General features: G+C 40.0%; 2 protein-coding genes across 2 annotated transcripts; both read left to right on the top strand.

Annotated features, from left to right (window-relative positions):
* The first annotated feature begins 469 nt into the window (after positions 1-469).
* LOC102699891 (indole-3-glycerol phosphate synthase, chloroplastic-like) lies at positions 470-5020 on the top strand. The gene is made up of 10 exons (XM_040526778.1): positions 470-762; positions 992-1216; positions 1592-1768; positions 1848-1922; positions 2003-2047; positions 2138-2302; positions 3011-3089; positions 3260-3339; positions 4513-4581; positions 4783-5020. The coding sequence occupies exons 1-10, from the start codon at positions 607-609 to the stop codon at positions 4864-4866; spliced, it is 1155 nt and encodes a 384-aa protein (XP_040382712.1). The 5' UTR covers positions 470-606; the 3' UTR covers positions 4867-5020.
* Positions 5021-9203: 4183 nt separating this feature from the next.
* Positions 9204-17731, top strand: LOC102699616 (uncharacterized protein At4g37920). Its single transcript, XM_015840690.2, has 7 exons — positions 9204-9439; positions 10192-10497; positions 11999-12270; positions 12502-12667; positions 13139-13380; positions 16639-16826; positions 17351-17731. The coding sequence occupies exons 2-7, from the start codon at positions 10302-10304 to the stop codon at positions 17556-17558; spliced, it is 1272 nt and encodes a 423-aa protein (XP_015696176.1). The 5' UTR covers positions 9204-9439; positions 10192-10301; the 3' UTR covers positions 17559-17731.
* Positions 17732-19756: the final 2025 nt, after the last annotated feature.

Below are 19756 nucleotides of genomic sequence, written 5' to 3'. Positions count from 1 at the left end.
TTATTAGGACAATGCGTCCATACCACCCCGCCAAAGGGACAAATCTCTTAGTTGTCTAATTTTACAAACAACACATGATAATATTATAAGATATATCTCAATTCTTCCACAAAATAATAAGAGATGACACATTAATGAAAAATTAGATTGGTAACTCACATGGTACGCTAGAGGCCCAGTAAGCGTAAGAAATTGATATAACGAGGAAAGGTTGATGAAAACATAATGAGATAGAGGAAGTTAGAACAGAAATTGAGTTGGGAAAGGATTTAGGCACGAAATTAGTCTTGGGAGGGAGTAAAAACGCTATTGACATGCAGGGTTGTGGTGGTGATTATCCTTTTCCTAATGAAACATGTGGAGAACGTGGCAGAGGTGGTGACCAAGTTGGGATGGCGCTCTTCCGGCATCGCTCTGCTTTGAGCCTGCCCGTCCCCTTCAGTCATCAGTCAGCACCGGCTTCGGACCGTCGCTGCTGCTGCCGCCACCGCCACCTCCTATAAATCAAAACCCCCCTCCTGCGCCCCACTGCGACGAGGAGACCCATCGCCGCCGGCTCTTCCCCGTCGTATCCCCACCAACCCCACCCACCCACCACCTCGTGCGATGCAGTCCCTCCTCGCGTCGCCGTACTGTCCCCTCTACTGCAGGGCTTCCTCCTTCCCCCGCGCCTCCGTCGTCCGCTCCCCGTCGCCGGCCCGGCTCGTCGTCACGCTCGCCGGCGCCGGCGGGCGCGCTCGCCCGCTTCGCTGCGGCGCGAAGGTGCGCGTCTCCGTTCCCGATCTCCTTTCATCTTTAAGATAATAGGGTCCCTTTCCCATTGCGGCAAGGTAAATCCGCGTGGGTTCTTTTTCCCCCATTTCTCAAGAACGAATTCGAAGTACATATGGTGTTTTTGCGGTTGATGTTTCCCTCTCTTGAACGGCATTTTCCGAAGGATTTGTTGTCTCCTGTTTGTATAATTGTTCAAATGCTCCTCCATTTTCTGAAGGACTCCATCGTCGAGGAGCTGGCGCAGGACGATCTGGTGAACGCGGTGGAGCTGTCCCAGTGGGAGAACGGCAAGTCGATCAACGGCATCGCGGCTAGCCAGGGGATCCGCATCCGCAGGCACTGCCGTCCCGGTGCCCCCTTAGAGGAGATCGAGGAGGAGCTGGGAGCTCCCCGCAACATACTGGAGAAGATCATTTGGGCCAAGGAGGTTGAAGTAGCTGAGGTGCGCAAATAAATTACCTCCATTGTTTGGATTCCTTTATGCGTATCCCTTGTCAGCCTCTGAAATGGTACAAAAAATCACGCCCCATTCATGAGCTATGCTGTTGATACTTGATGTTCAGGATTAATGTGTAGGAGTATTTGAGACGCTTAATCTTTTTTTTTCATGTTAATCTTTGAATCACACTCAAGGCGTGTTTGTTCTAATTAGTTTCAAGGGAATATTACCAAAAGTAGTCTGTAGCTGGACGTTTAAGGTGCCGAGTGGCATGCTTGTGTTTGTTTCTAATAATGTTAGGGAATACAATTTCTGTAGTTCCTACTTGATACTTGATACTTCATATGATGGCTGATTGCCATTACTGCTCTTGTGCAGGGGCATGCCAAGAAGCCTATGGAGGAGGTGATTGAGGCTGCAAAGAATGCTCCTCCTGTAAGAGACTTCTTCGGTGCTTTAGGATCAGCCTTCAAGCGCAATGGTGTGCCAGCATTAATCGCTGAGGTCAAGAAGGCATCACCAAGTAGGGGTGTGCTCAGGGAAAACTTCAATCCTGTGAGATCTCGGCTTCTTATCTATCTTTTTCATGGTACTTCAAAGCTTGGTTACATAACTAGTCTGAAATTTGTTGCAGGTTGAAATTGCTCAGGCTTACGAAAAGAATGGAGCTGCGTGCTTGAGTATATTGACCGATGAGAAGTTCTTTCAGGTAGATTTGGAATTGGATGTGTTAATGGCTGGAGAATGTGCCTTTACTGGTGTAAACTAAAATTTTCTTTAATTTGATAGGGAAGTTTTGAGAATCTTGAGAAGGTGCGGAACTCGGGAGTGAAGGTATTGATACCTATATGTGTTTTTAAATGGGAACCTATGGTTGTGTATTACCATTTTTTCTCAAGCTGTACATATCTTGTGTAAATGCAGTGCCCTCTTCTATGCAAAGAATTTGTCATTGATAAATGGCAGATCTATTATGCCCGCTCAAAGGGTGCAGATGCAATTCTGCTTATTGCTGCTGTGCTACCTGATCTTGACATAAAGTACTTCCTTCGGATATGTAAGGAGTTGGGAATGACAGCTCTTATCGAGGTCAGTCATTGCTTTGTGAAAATATTTTAATGATCTCATGAATTGGAAACTAGCTTGCATCATTTGAAAGGGATTTAAACTGGCATATAGAGTGGTGATAAAGCAAGTTTAGTGAAGCTACATCTCATTCACATTTCCATGGAAAACAAATCATATATTATCTCCATCACTAATATAAGGAGTTTAGGGTTGGAGACTGGTATTAAGTACTCCCTCCGTCCTAGAAAGACTCATTTTTAGTCCCATCTCACACATACCAATATAAAGCTATAAAGAATGGAATGCCCTTTACTTTTTCAAACTCCAATGAAGTTGTCCCCCACTTTACCAAACACCAATGCATCAATTGCTCCAAAAATGATGTCTTTATGGAGCAAATGAAGAGGGCAAAGAATAAAGTCTTTATGGGATGGAAGGAGTAAGTAGGTAGAATTAAATGAGGGGAGACTGATTGCTCAGGAGAAGTAGGTGGAGAAATTAAATAATGGAATGTTATAATTAGTTGAGAAGAGAATGTTGATGGAGAAGTTGTATTTTGAGACAAATTTTGAATGCTAGAAGTTGCTATATTTTGGGACAGAGGGATTACTTTATCTTTATAGCTGTTCTTTGTTAACATGTACTACTTGAATTGAAAACTGAAAAGTGTGATTTAGTCTCACAAACCTAAGTTTGATTATATACTATTATTCTGGGATAATATTTTAGGTTCATGATGAAAGGGAGATGGAGCGTGTGCTAAAGATAAGTGGAGTTCAGCTTATTGGCATCAATAACCGCAGCCTTGGTATGAGTTTTTCTGGTGCACATTTTTTTAGCAAACATGTTTTTATTGCAAGCTTTATTTTTTAAAATTATCGTAAGCAAGTTCACTCTACATTTTCTAAAAATCAATATTTTGCTTATTATTCGATGAAATAGTATATTTTGCTTACTTGCAAAATATTTATGCTGCAGAGACATTTGTTGTCGATACTTCAAACACAAAGATGTTGCTAGAGAAGCATGGTGATACCATCAGGGAGAAGAGAATATTGGTATGTCCCATGCTAACGTGTGCCAATGTGCCAATTTTTATTTGCATGTATCCCTTTCACTCAATCAAAAGAGTGCTTTTGTTATTATCTATATCAGAAAATCAGCTAAATGGTTAGTGGCATAGACAGGCACTTGGACACATGTTTTCTTTTTATCATGTTGCATCCTTAACTTGTTTACTTTTATCACACTTAATGTTTGTGGCAGTCATCATTTTACAGCAAATGGAAAATATAAATAAATTATGACATATATTTAAGAGTGTAAACTATGCACAATTTATTTATACTAATGAAGAAAATGATATGGAGAATTGGATTCTTTGGTACATCAACACAATCTTTACTCATGCTAAGAATTCATAACCTGATAAGTGGCTTCATTCAATAGCTACTGTTTATTCAATTTCCTGCCATCCACAAACAATTTTAACCACCAGTAATCTTTGTAATGTAATGCTCTGGATCCAAACTGTATCCAACTAGTGTTGTTACACATCCTTCATATATCCTTAATGGCAAACTTTCCATCAAGTATGTATTCTATTCAATAGAGATTGAAATGACTTGTATGTAAGGGTGTAAGTGGGCCGGCCCGCTAACCCGCTTATAGGCTAATTAAACGGGTAACCCACCTGGTTACCCACTTAATTGGCCTATAATGTGCTTGCGGGCTGGCCCACTTACACCCCTACCTATATGTATTATTCAGCATTTTATGTACTCGGTTGTGCATTGTAGACAAACTACTAGATGAACTAAAGAAATATATAAATGACTTTTGTTGGCATATCAGGATGATATTTTCCAAGTGTTTGCAACAATGTACATGCACATGACTAGTAAAAGAAATGTTATGGTTTAGTCTGATCCATCATTTTTGTAGTGATGCTGATTTCACTTGATTCCTTAGATAGTTAGCCTCTCATCCTCTCCTTATGCTTATTGTCTGCAGCGAAAATCTGAATTTTGAAACATAATTTTAGCATTATTTCATTGTAATCTATTTTTCAGCATTGACTTTCGAACCACTAATAGCACATGTATAAAAGTTTTACCCACAATTATTTTTGGTTGCTTCGTTCATTATTCCGGCTTATTAGCTGTAGCTCAAACATCAAGGACTTTTGCTAGCTTGTGCTGCTCTTTATCCAACTTGTGATGGGTTTTCAGGTTGTTGGCGAATCAGGGCTGTTCAACCCAGATGATGTTGCTTATGTGCAGAATGCTGGAGTTTCCGCTGTAAGTTTTGAATTTTCTTGTGGATTATTGAAAACTAGTCTTGTAATATTTCAGTATTTTACAAACTTGCCAAAACATTTGACAAACTGAGTAATAGTACATATTTCTCTCTTCTCACTAGTTGTGCTGTTTTCACATGTCAATTTACCTCTCTTTTTTCCTTATACGCTGAAACTTTAAGCGTGTCTGTTGATGCTGTAGGTTTTGGTGGGAGAATCCCTGGTCAAGCAAGACGACCCTGGACGAGCCATTTCTGGGCTCTTCGGAAAGGAACTTTTGCATTGAAACAATTACTTCGGAGGAGTATATGTTTTGGTAGTGTAGCAGCTATTTTCTAGCGACTTAGCGTGAACCAGAAGAATAAATTGTGAGCATTATTATCTTTAGTATTCATACTGATTATGATATGTAAACAAAATAAAAATAATGTTCCCTTGTATATTCTGTTAAACATGCTCTTTTCTATGCCATTCTGTGTACTCAGCAACAATGCCCGTACACAGATACATGTTACGAAAGTGTACAGCACATGAGTTAGTGCAGCAGCTTATAATTGTAAGGCTTGGAGGAGAATCCGATCCGATAAGCTAATCTGGAGAAAACTAGATAAATCGAGGCTACTGTGGAACGTAAGAATCTATTGGAAAAGTTTTGAATAGGACTCCAAAGGATATAAATGTTAAATGCACCATTGTCCTAATTTTATATATATATATATATGATGTACTACTTAAAAGTTGTTCCAATTATATATATATATATATAGGAAGCATCTGTTCTACCAGTTACTCTCTTCACGTCTAAGGTGCAGAAGCATCTTTATACATATTTTTTCTCTCTTCTAACAGAAAGTATAAACTCTATACAGGTAGATGTATCATTCATATGAGATTTAATAGTGTCTATACTTTCTATTGGGTGAGAGCAGAAACAATTATAAAAATGATTTTTATCATAGACGTGCAAGGAATAGCTACACCTGATAGTAGGATCTAATTTTCCTATATATATATGGGCAAAACTAATACGCGCACTCCCCTTAGTATAAGATATTCTACATCTCCTCCCTTCCAAGGCCTCCCAAGGTCCATCCCACCTCCCACTACTCTTTTTTAGGCCCAAAAATCATTCCCACTACAAAATTAAAGGTTGTTCAAAGAGTTCCACACGTGAGTCAACCCCTTACGGGCTTCTTCTCTTGTCTATCTAAGCTCACCCCTCGTCTCCTAGAAATTCTGCAGTAACACGATAACTAATTCGCAGCAACAACGTCGAAACATACGCATGAAGGATTTTTTAAAGTACTTCTTCTAACAATTCGGTAGAAACATTTTTAAAAAATAATATATGAGGTGAGAGATAAAATTGTTTAAAGTTTAGAATCTTAAGAAATATCTATAGGATTTGTATTAGTATACACTAATGTTATGGCAATAGTTATAGTAACGCTATACATTCTATGTAGCAATAATACCATGTTACTATAACATATGAGTATTGTTACTACAATTATACAGTAACATAACGATATAAGGGCAGTAACACGTGCGTTGTTATAGTATAATTACAGTAACGTCATGATATAAGTATAATAACACCATGATCGAATGGCAGTAACATGAGGTGTGACTGTATACTATTGCTACAATATTAATACATATGGAAGAGCTAAAAGGTTGTATTTTTAATCTTTAGAGAGAATATCTCATGTGTCTTATATTATTTTTTAAAACCGTTTTCACTACCGTGATTAAAAAATATGATTTAAAAAACTAGATCCGTCATGATGTTGTTACTGTACTTTATAAGGCATGTTACTGTATTTTTTGTCTTGGTGTTACTGCACTTTTCGGACAGATGGGACTGGACAAATGTGAGGTGTGGGGAAGGTCAAATGACAGATTTGACCGACGTAGGAGAGCTTTGGCCAGACTAGGAGAGATGTTTTGGACCCTTAGAAAGAGGTGGAAGGTGGGTTTGGGCCTTATGAGAGAAGGGGGCATAGAATAGCTTATTCTATGGGGTGCACATATTAGTGTTGCTAGACTAGCAACATTAATATGTGCACCCCCTTAGTATAAGCTATTCTACATCCCCTCACTTTCAAGACCTCCCAAGGCCCATCCCACCTCTCACCCCTCATTTCTATGCCTAAAAATCACTCCCACCTCAATTAAAGGTTGGTCAAATAGTTACCTCGTGGGTTAACCTCCTCTATCTAAGCCCACCTCTCGTCTCACAGGAATTTTGCGGTAACACAAAGGCAAAAATGCAGTAACATGATAACTAATTTACAGTAACAACGTCGAAACATACCCATGAGAGATCTACTTTTTAAAGCATTTTTTTCTAACAATGTGGTACAAACATTTTTAAAAAATAATATATGAGATAAGAGATAAACTTGTTTAAAATTTAAAATTTTAAGAAATATCTATATGATTTGTATTAGTATACACTAATGCTATGGCAATAGCTGTAATAACAATATACATTCTACGTAGCAATAATATCATGTTACTATAAAATATGTATATTGTTACTGCATATTACAATAATATAGTGATATAAGTGCAGTAACATGTGCATTATTACTGTACAATTGCAGTAACGTCATGATATAGGTATAGTAACATCATGATCAAAGTACAGTAACACAATGTGTGACTACATACTATTGCTACAGTATAACTAATACATGTTTAATAGCTAAAATATGGTATTCCCAATCTTTAGAGAGAATATCTCATATATCTTATATTATTTTTTAAAACTGTTTTCACTATCGTGCGTAAAAAATATAATTTAAAAAACTAGATCCGTCATGATGTTGTTACTGCGGTTTATAAGACATGTTACTATATTTTTGCTTTCATGTTACTGCACTTTTTAGATAGACGAGACTAGACAAAGGTAGGATATAGAGTAAGGTCAAAGGATGTATTTGACCGGCGGGGGAGAGCTTTGACCAGGCTAGTTGAGAGGTTTTGGGTCCTTAGAAGAGGGTGGGAGGTGGGTTCGAGCCTAATGAAGGAAGGGGTGCATAAAATAGCTTATTTCAAGGGAATGTATATATATATATATATATATATGAAGAAACGAGGGGAAGAAAACTTTTCGTTCATCTAGCGGCCAGGAAAGAAGCTGCGGGGTGGATAGATCGGACGACATCCGTAGTAGGGAATCACTGTTGTCGTCATCTTTTGTCGGGTAGCTTAGCTCCTGTTGCAAATTGTGTTCTCTAAAAAAAAAAGCTCCTGTTGCAAATTCAGTAAAAACTTTTACTTTACAGCTGTTGGTGAAGTGTAAAACGGTAAAAAAAACCTGGCAGGGGTGGTCGTGGGCGCTACGGGAACGTCGGATGGAGGAATAATTAACTTCCGAGAAAATTCACTCCATACCATTGAGTTTGCATCGATTCAATGATTTGCCATTGACTTTGTCGAATTCTAAGATATATTCTCGGTTAGTAGTTTTCTCTACAATATACTATTGGATCCTATGTATTTGTAATAAATGTCCAAAATGCCCTTTAGACATACAAAATTGACTATTAATTTATCATGTTAGAAGATCGAGAAAATTATAAAAAAAATTTATAACATCCTAACAAATCATTATAGTTTGTGGAGTTTATGGTAATTGTCTGCCATTGCCGTTTGGAGTTGTGGCTGCGGCATGGGGTTCCACCGTGCCGTGGCTGCCAGTTGTGTGGGAGGAGCTTGTGGGCATCGTCGCCGTCAATTCGATGTGGAGGAGCTCTCTTTCGAGCGTTGTGCGTACATGCAGCCCAAAAACCCAATAAAACAGTGCATTCGTGCAACCCAAAAGCCCACCAAGAAAACCTAATCGCTACAATCCCCCTAGATTTCCACTCCCAAGTCTTCCCACCTACCGCTACCACATCTAAGCACTCACACTCTATGGCGATTTATGGCGGTAGAAATCGTAAGTTGCTATCTTTCGGCTTTTTGCCGAAAAGCCAAACAACACATTTACAAACAAAAAATATTTTATGAATAAACCTTATATATATACCAAAAATTAAAATCAATTCTAAATTGGTTAATGATTTAAATTTTGGTTTATAAGAAAAATAAAAAACTAAAAGACCAGGATGCTAACCTGAAAAAAAAAAGATGAAATCCAAATCCAAAAAGACCGAAGTACTCCTATTACCGGTCATAAATTCGGGCATCAAGTCTTATATAAGACAGAGCTTTCTTCGGTGACTACGGTCGTCGTACTGGATTACCCGAGAAGGACCGATGATGAGCCATGTGCCGTCCTGTATTCACGTATACAAACACCAGGCCAGTTAGCCAATCAGGCCCACAAGTTAGCAAACCTAAGCCCACACGTGCAAAAAGGCCCACAAACTAACAACTTTATCCTCATTTCAGAAAGAAAAATAAAAACATAAAACCTTATCCCCTCCGGGAGGCGTTAAAAAAAGAGTATCTCGAACGCTATTAATAAAATAGAATTCGCTGAAATGATATTTCGCTGCATTGCCATTTCACTTTGTTTATGGGTTAAAAAAATATTTTGTCTAATTTATAATTTTTTCTTTCTAAACGGCCTTGACTCTCTCTTTTTCTCTCGTTCTCTCTTTTATCCTTCTGCTCTTCTCAGCGTGCGACGGCTCGTGGCGACGGCGGCTGCTCTCTCGCCGGCGGCGAGCCTACCGTCTGCGGCTGCCGGCGGCGTCGAGCATCCTGCGCCGCTCTCTTCCTCCCCCCGCGCCTCCCGCCTCCCTTTCCTTTCTCTCAATCGCAGAAGGCAGCATCCGGTCTCGCCTCCCGTCCCCGTGGTGTCGCCGGCGTCGAGCGAGCACTGGGTCGCCGGCCTAGCCTCGGTGAGTCCCCTCCTCCCCCCGCCGTCCCCCTCCTCCCTCAGCAGCATGTGGGCCCCCTGACCCAAACCCTAAACCAAGGTCGCAGCTGCCGGTGGCGGTGGACCGGCGAGCCGACGGCAGAATGCTTCCCTGGAGTAACCGGCTGTCTTGGCTCTGGCGACGGGCGCGCACGCTCCGGAAGCTAATCCTCTCTTTTCGGAATGGTAGACATGCAAAATGCAATTTTCTCACACGACACGGCCCGTGTCTTTGGTGACCTCGCAGCTACTGCCCAGTGCGGCACCGTCACCATCTAGCAACCAGTGCTTGCTTGCTTACCATTGCCTTGTCGCTGCTTGCCTGCCTGCCTTCCATGGCTGGCACTGGCGGCCCCGGGACCAAAATCCCAGCTTAAATCTACATGTATAGAAAAAAATTATAATATAAAGAGAGAAAAAAAGAATAAGACAATTTATTAACATATGCAAGATATATTTTTATGAACTTTATACTTCTATTGCATGGTATATCTATGACATTTATTTTTTTTTGTAAGTTCAACCACCAGTGCTAAAAATCCTGGACATGTCGCTTCTTGCTGGCTTGCTGTGTTGCTGCTCCTTTGCTGTAGTTGTGCTTGAATTCTACAGTATCATTCTTTATGGTGTCCAAATATTTTGATTTGCTCATTCTGTCAAAATTTCGTTCATGACGGATGCCGAATTCTTGGTCTTATCTTTTTTTGTCTAATATAATTCGGTCTTTATTTTCAGGTAATCAAACCAAATTTTACCGAAGACCGAAAGACAACCGGAATTTTGGGTTAGAGCGAGTGCCCTCCTCTAATAATAAGAAACGAACTACGTAGCAGTATCTCTAAAATATGGCAAACCCAGGCATCCTCCTCTCTACTCTTTGCGCCCCATCAGTACATGGCCCCGCTGCCGCCACTGGTTTATGTGCTTTCGCCGCCTCCAGCTTCTACACGATACGCTTCGCCACCTGGAGCCCCCGCCGTGGAACCAGCCGCGGCCACCCCCACATCCTTCTCCACTCGCTCGTCACAGCTCCACCACTACGTACGTAAGGCATGTTTCCTGTTTTTTTCTTATTCGCTTTGTTTACCTCTGAGCAATTATGTTTATTTCTTGTTCCACTGGCAAGAGACAAGCTAAATGTTTTACCAGAAAAAAAAACTATCTGTTTTTATAGGGTTGGAATTATTGATGTTTTCCATTGAAAGAACAGGGACAAATACCTTGTAACTGTAAGCCAGCTCATAATATGCAAAATTTTAAAAAGAACAAACCATTAAAAACTATCAGGGCCAGGTGCCCTATCAGTAGGCATGGACTTTATGATTGAATCCATTTCATCTGTAATTGGAATATTTGACAAAACATGTAGTCCTTCCATTGGTGTATCAAGCTTGATTGATCCATGAACATCTCCAGATTTTCTGATTTTCCCATTCTATCCTTGTAAGTAGAATAGAGAACTTTTTCTTTTTCATTATGGGAGGAAACTATTGAACCATCTTGAAGTTTTAAACGTTAGATTGTGTTCCTCCTATGCTTGTCAGTAGCTAATGCTTGAAAATACTTTGTGTTCTCATCTCCTCCAGAAGATGTTTTTATAGTTTCACTCTTGTACAGATAAAGGCCTTCTTTCTTCTACATTATCCAGCATAGACAATCTTGTTACAGTTTGTCAGCAAAGTATTAAGATTAGATAGCCTTCTACCTCACCTTTCAAGTCCTCTTTTTAGTGTTTTTTTTTTCAATTTGGCATTGATTTGTACTGCTTGATTTGAAGCTCTGATTGGCATATTCCATAATTGTTGCACAATATCTAAGAAACATGGTGTATCGACCCAAAAATTTCCAAAGCTGAAGATGTTTGATTTAGGTAATGATGTTTCAATTGAGATCAAAGAGGTCATCATATAGCATATTTGCAAACGAAAAATAATATGTGAAAAAACTTCTATATACGTGTTCTTATCGATGTAAAAGCAAAGACTGAAAAATAAACTGCGGTGAGAAGAGCCCAAAATCAACTTCAAATTTAATGTTGAAAAATTCAATTTTTGGCTTATAAGCATAAGCATATGCGAAAAGATGAGGGTGTATATATCTACCTAGAGCTTTCACTGAAGTGTGTGGGTATCTGAGAGTCTAGGCAGTTGAAGGAACCAATCCAATTGTTGTAGGAGGGGTTCTTGCATATTACTCCGTGTATAAGACACGCCCTTAAAAGGCAATTCCACCATTCCAATGTTGCTAATAATTTTATTCAAAATCATGATATCATTCATGTCTCCTGGAACATTTCTGTTTTCAACTGACATGATCAAGTATATGGTTTGATCTTGTTATGACTCAATTGCTATGCTTATTTTCCTATTATAATTCATTCAGGCTTCAGTAGGGACCACGGTGAACTTGAATTGTTTTTTGTAATGGAATATGGTTGAACTTAAGTTTTGCAATGCCATGTATTAATGTCTACAACTATGTCTACTTACAATAAAAAAGTTTCTTGCATTCTGAGTTATCTCATGGCTACATGAAATTGCAGGGTGTGTGACTAGTCCTATTGCTAATGTGGAAGACTACACTGAAGGTGAAGTTGCACCAGGATACACAATGAACCAAATCTGTGACAAGTTTATTGAGTTCTTCATGTACAAGAAACCCCAGACAAAGGACTGGAGGAAAGTATTGGTGTTTAGAGAGGAGTGGGAAAGATACAAACCATACTTTTACAAGCATTGTCAAGAGCGTATAGATATGGAAAATGATTCTTCAATGAAGCAGAAGTTGGTTGTACTTGCTAGAAAAGTTAAGAAGGTATGCTCTTATTTGTTCTCCATATGCAGCCTTACCTTTTGTAAATCTGTTTGAATGAAGATTTATTTCATAATATGATATTTGTCAAAATCCACCATAAAAAGTTTTTCAGTGTCACAACAATATTGGGTGGTAGGTCATAGAATTTGTAATCACTATGTATGTTTATATCAATCGTGTCATAATGTTGTGACTTGTAAATCTGCCTCACATTTGCTATTTACTTTTCAGATTGACGATGAAATAGAGCAGCAAATGGAACTCTTCACACAGCTCCGAGAGAACCCCACTGATATTAATGCCATTGTTGCAAGAAGAAGAAAGGATTTCACTGGAGAGTTCTTCCAACATCTTAATTTTCTTGTAAATGCATATAATGGTCTTGATGAGCGAGATGGTAACTATCTGCCTTCTAAGAGCTGTTCATCCCCAAAATTTTGCTTATTTAGTTACTTTATTTTTCAACTATTGAGCTGATTAGCAGCTAAAAGAATATATTGAACTGACCATTAATTTCCAAAAGTTAGTAATGGAAACTGAAAAAGGTTAGATCTATACTTTAGAAGACAGCTAGATTGTATTTTTCTAGTATTGAGTATTGCAGTTAAAAGTAATACATTTCTTTGGTCTTTTTTGATACTTTGACTTGGTTTCACATCCAATTGAGCTCTGTTTTATCTAGCATGTCATCTAGTTCATAATTCGATTGCCTTGTTTAACTTCTATTTCCATGTACAACTTGCTGTAAGACCATGTGGAGATGGTCTAGGTCTGTGAATTGTGATGAATGTTGGCAAAGCCAGACATTCAGTCCAAGTGTCCAACATGTTTTTGCTAAAAGAATTTATTTGTTCTCTACATTGTGCAGCAATTGCCAGGCTTGGGGCTAAATGCCTGTCTGCAATCCATGCATATGACTGCACATTGGAGCAGTTGGACCTTGATTCTGCTCAATCAAAGTTTGATGACATTCTGAATTCTTCTTCACTGGATGATGCATGTGACAAGATCAAAAGTTTGGCTAAAATGAAAGAGCTTGATTCGTCTTTAATTCTTCTAATTAACAGAGCTTGGGCCGCTGCAAAAGACTCTACAACTATGAAGAATGAGGTTGGTCTTTGTGAAATTTAAACAAAGGTCTATAAATATTCTTGTTACATATATTCTAGAGTAAATTTCACAAGACCATGAGTATTATTTATGTTCTAAGTTGCACAAAACCATACGAGTGTTGGCACATGACACATAACCCTGGATATTATGGCCCAAGAGTTTCACATAATCACACTACTCCCTCCATGAACCTTCGATCATAGTATAACACTTGGACATGGAGATCAAGGAGCATCATGGGATCCATTTAATCAACATAAAAGGAGATGAATGGTCGCTTTGGTCTCCGTGAACATCCCAGCCATGCATGATCACAGCTAACGTGGCATGCTTATGTTATGTCCAATCACAAGGTAGATGAAATTGCATGCATCCAGGTTGCATGTTTTATCTAAACAACACATTTGAATTCGGGCAAATAAGTCGAGAAGACACATACTGCCTAAGAAACAACAGGCTACCGAAAGTTATATGACAACCAATATTGGAATTTCATCGTCTAATTTTTTTTGTGATTAATGACAATCAAATAATAGAGGACTAATGTTTTATGTGAGATTGTGAAGGAATGGTTATTCCTCGTGAAAGACAAGTCATTACATTGCCTGTGTTGAAAAGAAAAGAAAAACAGTATAATCGTGTTGTTCTGCGTGTTTATTTTGACTGTGAGTCAATTAGGAATGTCGTACTATAAAGAGGGGTTCTGCGATGAAATCCAGGAATGAATCCGGTGCTTGGAAATATTTTTGAAGTGTATCTCTTGCTGTCTTTTGGAGTTGTGATGTGATTTTCGGAAGTTTCAAAGAGACCTTCGGAAGTTCTGAAGAGAGCTAATTTCAGTACTGTAAGTTTTTCGGAAGTTCTGAAGATGTGCCCTTCATAAGTTTTGAAGAGAGCCAATTTCGTTCAGTAAGATTTTCGGAAGTTCTTGATTTACTGATTTCAGTTCTGTAACTTTTTCGGAAGTTCTGAAGGAGTTGATTGGAACTTTTAAGGAATTGACTTTTCATAGTTGGTTTTAAAATTCTAAGTGTTTGAGGGCTGCTGTTTTGAACTGACTGAAAGTTCCGAAGAGGGCATCTTTTGCCCCCAACAGGTAGAAATTGAGAGGGGGGTATTATACCCCCTCCACCCCTCAAGCTAGGGTTGTTGCTCACATTGTTGATTCATTTGCTCCTAATCTTGATTTCTTGAGATTCATCTTTGAGTCTTGCTCTCTCATTTACTCCTCTCCATGGATCTAAGTGTTTGGATTTTGTGTGTAAGAGTTTGTGGATTTGAGTTAGTTTGAGTGCTTGGTGTTGACTTCGTGAGGAAATTTCTTGAGCACTAGATTTGTCCCCAAGACATTCTTGCAAGCTTGTTACTCTTGATGTTTGAGGAAACCTAGACAGCTAGAATCACTCCTTGAGCCACCAAAGCTCTTGTGGTGAGTCGAGGAGAAGTTTGTGAAGGTTAGGTCTCACCTCCGAAAGGGAAGAGACACCTCGAGTAAGGGGGAGGGCATTAATGCAACCCTGAGAAAAGGGTTGTGGAAACCCAGCTCAAGTTGAGCTCCTCAACGGAGAGTACAATCCTCAAGGATTGGATCTTCAGTAAAAAGTCTCCAAGCAATCTCTCGGTGAAATCTCTCTAACTTGTGTTCTAAGCTTTGCTTTGAGTTGTCGCGCATACTCTAGTTGCTGATTGTGCAAATCTTGGTGCTTGCATACTTGTTTGTGTTTGGGCTAGCTAGATCTTTGCATTTATTGTTCTAGATCTAGATCTAGTGCTGTCGGAAGTTCTGAAGGTTGACCGAAACTTCTGAAAGTTCAACTTCTGCATTTTTAGTTTAAAGTTTTTATTGCCTTCTATGCCTTGATTTACTCTTTTAGTAGCCTATCATGAACCACCTAACAACTTCTACTGCTTATTGGAGCAATAAATAGTTCCATAATCTCCCACCTACTGATATAGGAAAGGTAGTTCCATAATCTCCCACCTACTGATATAGGAAAGGGTGTCCCTATCTTTTGATGAGAAGATAAGCCAATTGAGTCTACCGACGTTAGCGATCCAACTATAGCTGTCTAGTGATGTTGTGCCTTAGCAATCACAACAACTCCAGAGGCAGTCATGATCGTGACGGATGCATAGTTAGCCCAACTATGAGGGTGTTTATTCCTACAAGCAATTGAGAACTAGCAGCAACAAGATGAACAAGGAGCTCAAATTGCAGAGTAGAGATGTAGGATTAAATTGTGGAATCAAGTATCAAAGGTTAGGTTCTGAAACAAACAAACCGGCGATCTAACCAATCATGGGATTGTGCGACAAAGTAGCAAAACAAAACTTTGGTCTAAACAAAACCCAAGCTGATCTATAGCGACTTAGGGAAATATATAAGTAGTAGGACGAGTTGGGGCATCCTCTAAACATAAGATGCATGCCTAACGGAATCAACTTGATACATGGGCCTACAACCCAAAATTGGTGGTGTAGCACCGGTTAGTCCTGACATCCCGGTACTGTTTTGGCAATTACAACTAGTTGGAGTAGAATCCGGAGATGAGGCCGCATCCATTTGAATGTAGACTTTAAAAACTTTCCATCAAGTACTCATACACCCCAGACTTCTAGATCAATGACTATGCTTGTTTGAATTGGACGCTGTGCAGGAGGCGAAGGCAAAGACAATCTTCATCCTATGACAAGTGCTCATCTTGTCATTTGGTCCTGAGCACAATAACATCATCATAAGCACTTAGTAGTATCTTATTCAGTAAATCATGCTTATGCAATCCTAAGAATGCATTCACCTGATAATTAAGTTGTTGGGCATGAGCACTTGTGATTGGTTCTTGTAACACTGGTTCAGTTTGGATACTTGGCGTGGTTATATCCTTGGTGGAGATGTCCTCATCACCTACCATGTCGTTGCACTTGTAGTATCATTTACTACTATATTTTTAGTAGATAAATATGGAGTATGCAATAAGCATGAATGGAAGTTTATTAATAGGATGGATGCCTGACATCTTCCTATGTTGTTTCATTTGGTAACTGCTAGTTCTTTATGGTGTGGTAGACAATGGCTAAAACTTTGTAATAAGAAACAGTTATGTGCACCCTATGATACAGAGGCTAGAATGTTTATTCTATCATCTGAAGTCATGCTGTAGCTATTGTTGATTTAAGCATTTGATTAGGCAAATTTATAATAGCTGAAACATCTAAACATGCCTGTTTATGCATAATTATCATTTATTGGCGTAGGTTAAAGATATAATGTATCATATCTATACAACAACTAAAGAAAGCCTCAAGAGCATCTCACCTCCAGAGATGAAGCTTCTGAAGCACCTACTGAATATTGAAGATCCTGAAGAGCGTTTTGGTGCTCTTGCAGCAGCTTTCTCTCCAGGAGATGGGCATGAAGTCAAGGATGAAGATGCTTTGTACACGTAAGAAACTATTGACAGATATATTTGTTGTGAAAGTTTTACTGTTTCCTTTGCCAGAAAAAATCTATTTGAGGTTTTATTGTTCCTTTTTTTGGTTATGATTTTTTAGATGATTAAAATAGTCGACTGGGAATGTTAATTATATTGGTGATAAAGTAAGGACTTGCTAGGATTAACATGCTTCACTGAACTATTATTTAGTGATGTGTAAGCATTAAGCCTACTTATCTAATCTGTATGTCTTGATAAAAAAAATGAATATTCTCATCATCTAGTTAGATCTTCATGATAATATTTGGGTGTAACCATACGTCCAAAAATATAGTTGTAGTACAAGCATTTTATATGTTTCACAAATATGCTATAATGGTTGTAAAAATAATAGTTCTTATTCTAGCCTTCTCTTAATGCTTTCCTCAACTATTCATCATTGGAGATTATCTATGCTTTACTTGTATCCAGTGTTATCACTTCCATTGTGGGGAAGCCGGTTATTATGACGTGTCATTGTTGTTTACTTGCAGAACTCCCAATGAACTCCACAAATGGACCAAAATGATGCTTGATTCTTACCATCTCAATAAGGAAGAGACGGATTTTATGGATGCCAGGAAGATGAGTGACCCAGTGATCATACAGAGGTTAACTTTGCTTAAAGAAACGATCGAAGAAGAGTACATGAAAAAGTATATACATCCCGAGGAGCAAGAATCCGAGGACGACGAAGCTTGAGAATAGTGATCCTGTAGGCGTGACCCGATATTTAGATGCAGAGACGATATTATCGTAGAACATAGCTAGCTGGTGCCCTGCTGCTGCTTCATAGATGGACTGAAATTTCTCGCACTTTGACGTCACCCAAATAGTATGCTCTTTCGTTTTCTGGCAGGGTGGTTCTATTACCATGCTTTGCTTCTGCCCTGTTAGACTAAAGATATGTGATCGGCTTTTTAAGACAGAGATATTTACAAATAAAAAATAAACTACCATGGAAAATAAACATAAAATTAACTCTAAATTAGGAAGCATAAGCCATGAAAAGACAGATGGCAACGGGTATGCATCGGACGGATTTCCATATCCCATAGTTGTACCCGTCGAAACTAAATTTGTCCACTAAAACACCTGCACCTGATCTGGTGACTTACCTCCGTTCACGGCTCTCTTGCCAGCGGCGGCGACGTGACGCCCCTGTAGACCGTCCTCACCGGCGGCGCCTCGGCTGTGTGTAAGTGTCGTCGTGCCGGTGATGGACTGCTGGGCCAGCTAGGGTTTGGGCCAGGGCCGGTGTGCGGGCGGCAGTGTGCCTGTGCCTGTGCAGGAGCAAGCAGGGAGGACCGGAGGATGAGAGGACTGGCCTGCTACTCGACTGGAGGATAACTAAAAGGAGAGGTCAGCTGATAAAGTGAGATGAAAAAAGGTTTTATGCCTAGGACTTTGATGGTTGTGAGCCTTGCTGCCTTGGATCATCATCAGCATATTGAGCTAGGCCTATGAGTATTTTGAACCAAAGGATTAACGGATTCGGGACATAGGAGAACGTACCCACACTCGTTCTATCCGATATGTGAAGGATGTACCCATGGTATGATATTGAGAAGATATCCGTCTTTTAACAGAGTAAAAACACAACTGGTTTCGGGTCATGGGGCCTCATTGCCATATCTAGGATGAGGTATGATGTAGTAGTTGTGATGAAATGGTTCATTGGGCCGAGAAAATAGCAATAAATTTAGTTTTAATCACCTTGTGTAACTTTATTGTATAGGCATATTTAGAATTAGCCGGTTCATGGAATTTATTACGAAAAATTACATGATTATTTTTTATTTTGTTGTTATTAAATTTATTACTAAATATGTTTTAATTATAACTTATATTTTTATAAATTTACATAAAAGTTACATGTTACGTTATCATTGAATCTATTACTTAAATATGTGTTAATCGTAATTTGTACTTTTATAAATTTGCATAAAATTTTTAAATAAATCGAATGATTTAAAAATGAACCCTGTTAAAATAGGGACGGAGCGCGCGGGGGAGTACTTCGGTTTATCATCTCGTAGCGTACGTGGGCTGCAGCACGACTGCGCGAGACGACAAAGAAACAAATTAAGCGGCCGGCTGGTGTCTTCATCTCTCGTAGCGTGGCAAGCACCCAACACCAACACATAGCTCTCTCCATGTGTCAGCTAGGCTGCATGCGCCTCCCCAAGAGACGACGATCATATCTACATCTACATCTACCTCGCGCCCATCGGCACGTACGAAGACGAAACACACCCTGCTGGCACACTGCCATCACGAAGGAACGGTACGTACGTAGCGGCTGCCATGGCGCCGCTTGATCTCTTGCTCCGCGCCTTGCTGTTGGCAGGTGCAGCCGCGGCGGTAGCAGCAGCGGCGGCGGAAAACGCCACGGGCGGTGGCGGCAGCGGCGGCGACGACGGCGCTGCCACCAGGAACATCAACAATAGTCCAACCGTGTGCAGCGGGAGCGGGGGGCCTGCAGGGTGCCAGCCGCCGGGGCAGCCGCTGCCGATCTACGGCTACCCTCCGCCGCCGTCGCAGCCGTCGCACAGTACGCCACCGTGCCCGCCGGTGGCGGCCGTCTGCTGCGGCGGCGGCGGCGGGCAATACACGCCGCAGCAGCCGTACTACTTGGCGCCTCCGGTCGGCTACGTCCCTTACTACAACAACTCCGCCTCGCCTCCGGTGCTGCTCGCTCATGTCTCCGTTGGTTACTATTATTACGTGACGGCGGCTGCTTATCTATTACTCTGGCTTGTGGTGTAGTGTTGTTACAAGTTGGTCACCTTTTTTCTCTTTGGTTAATGCATACTGCATGCATGCAGTATATAGCGATTAAAGAAGCATGCATGTTGTATACATGGATAAGTGTGTCTATATATGTATTTTGGAATAAT

Source organism: Oryza brachyantha, chromosome 8, assembly GCF_000231095.2.
Source record: "Oryza brachyantha chromosome 8, ObraRS2, whole genome shotgun sequence".
Taxonomy (NCBI): Eukaryota; Viridiplantae; Streptophyta; class Magnoliopsida; order Poales; family Poaceae; genus Oryza; species Oryza brachyantha.
Note: the sequence above shows the minus strand (reverse complement) of the source record. Positions and strands in the feature narration are given on the sequence as shown.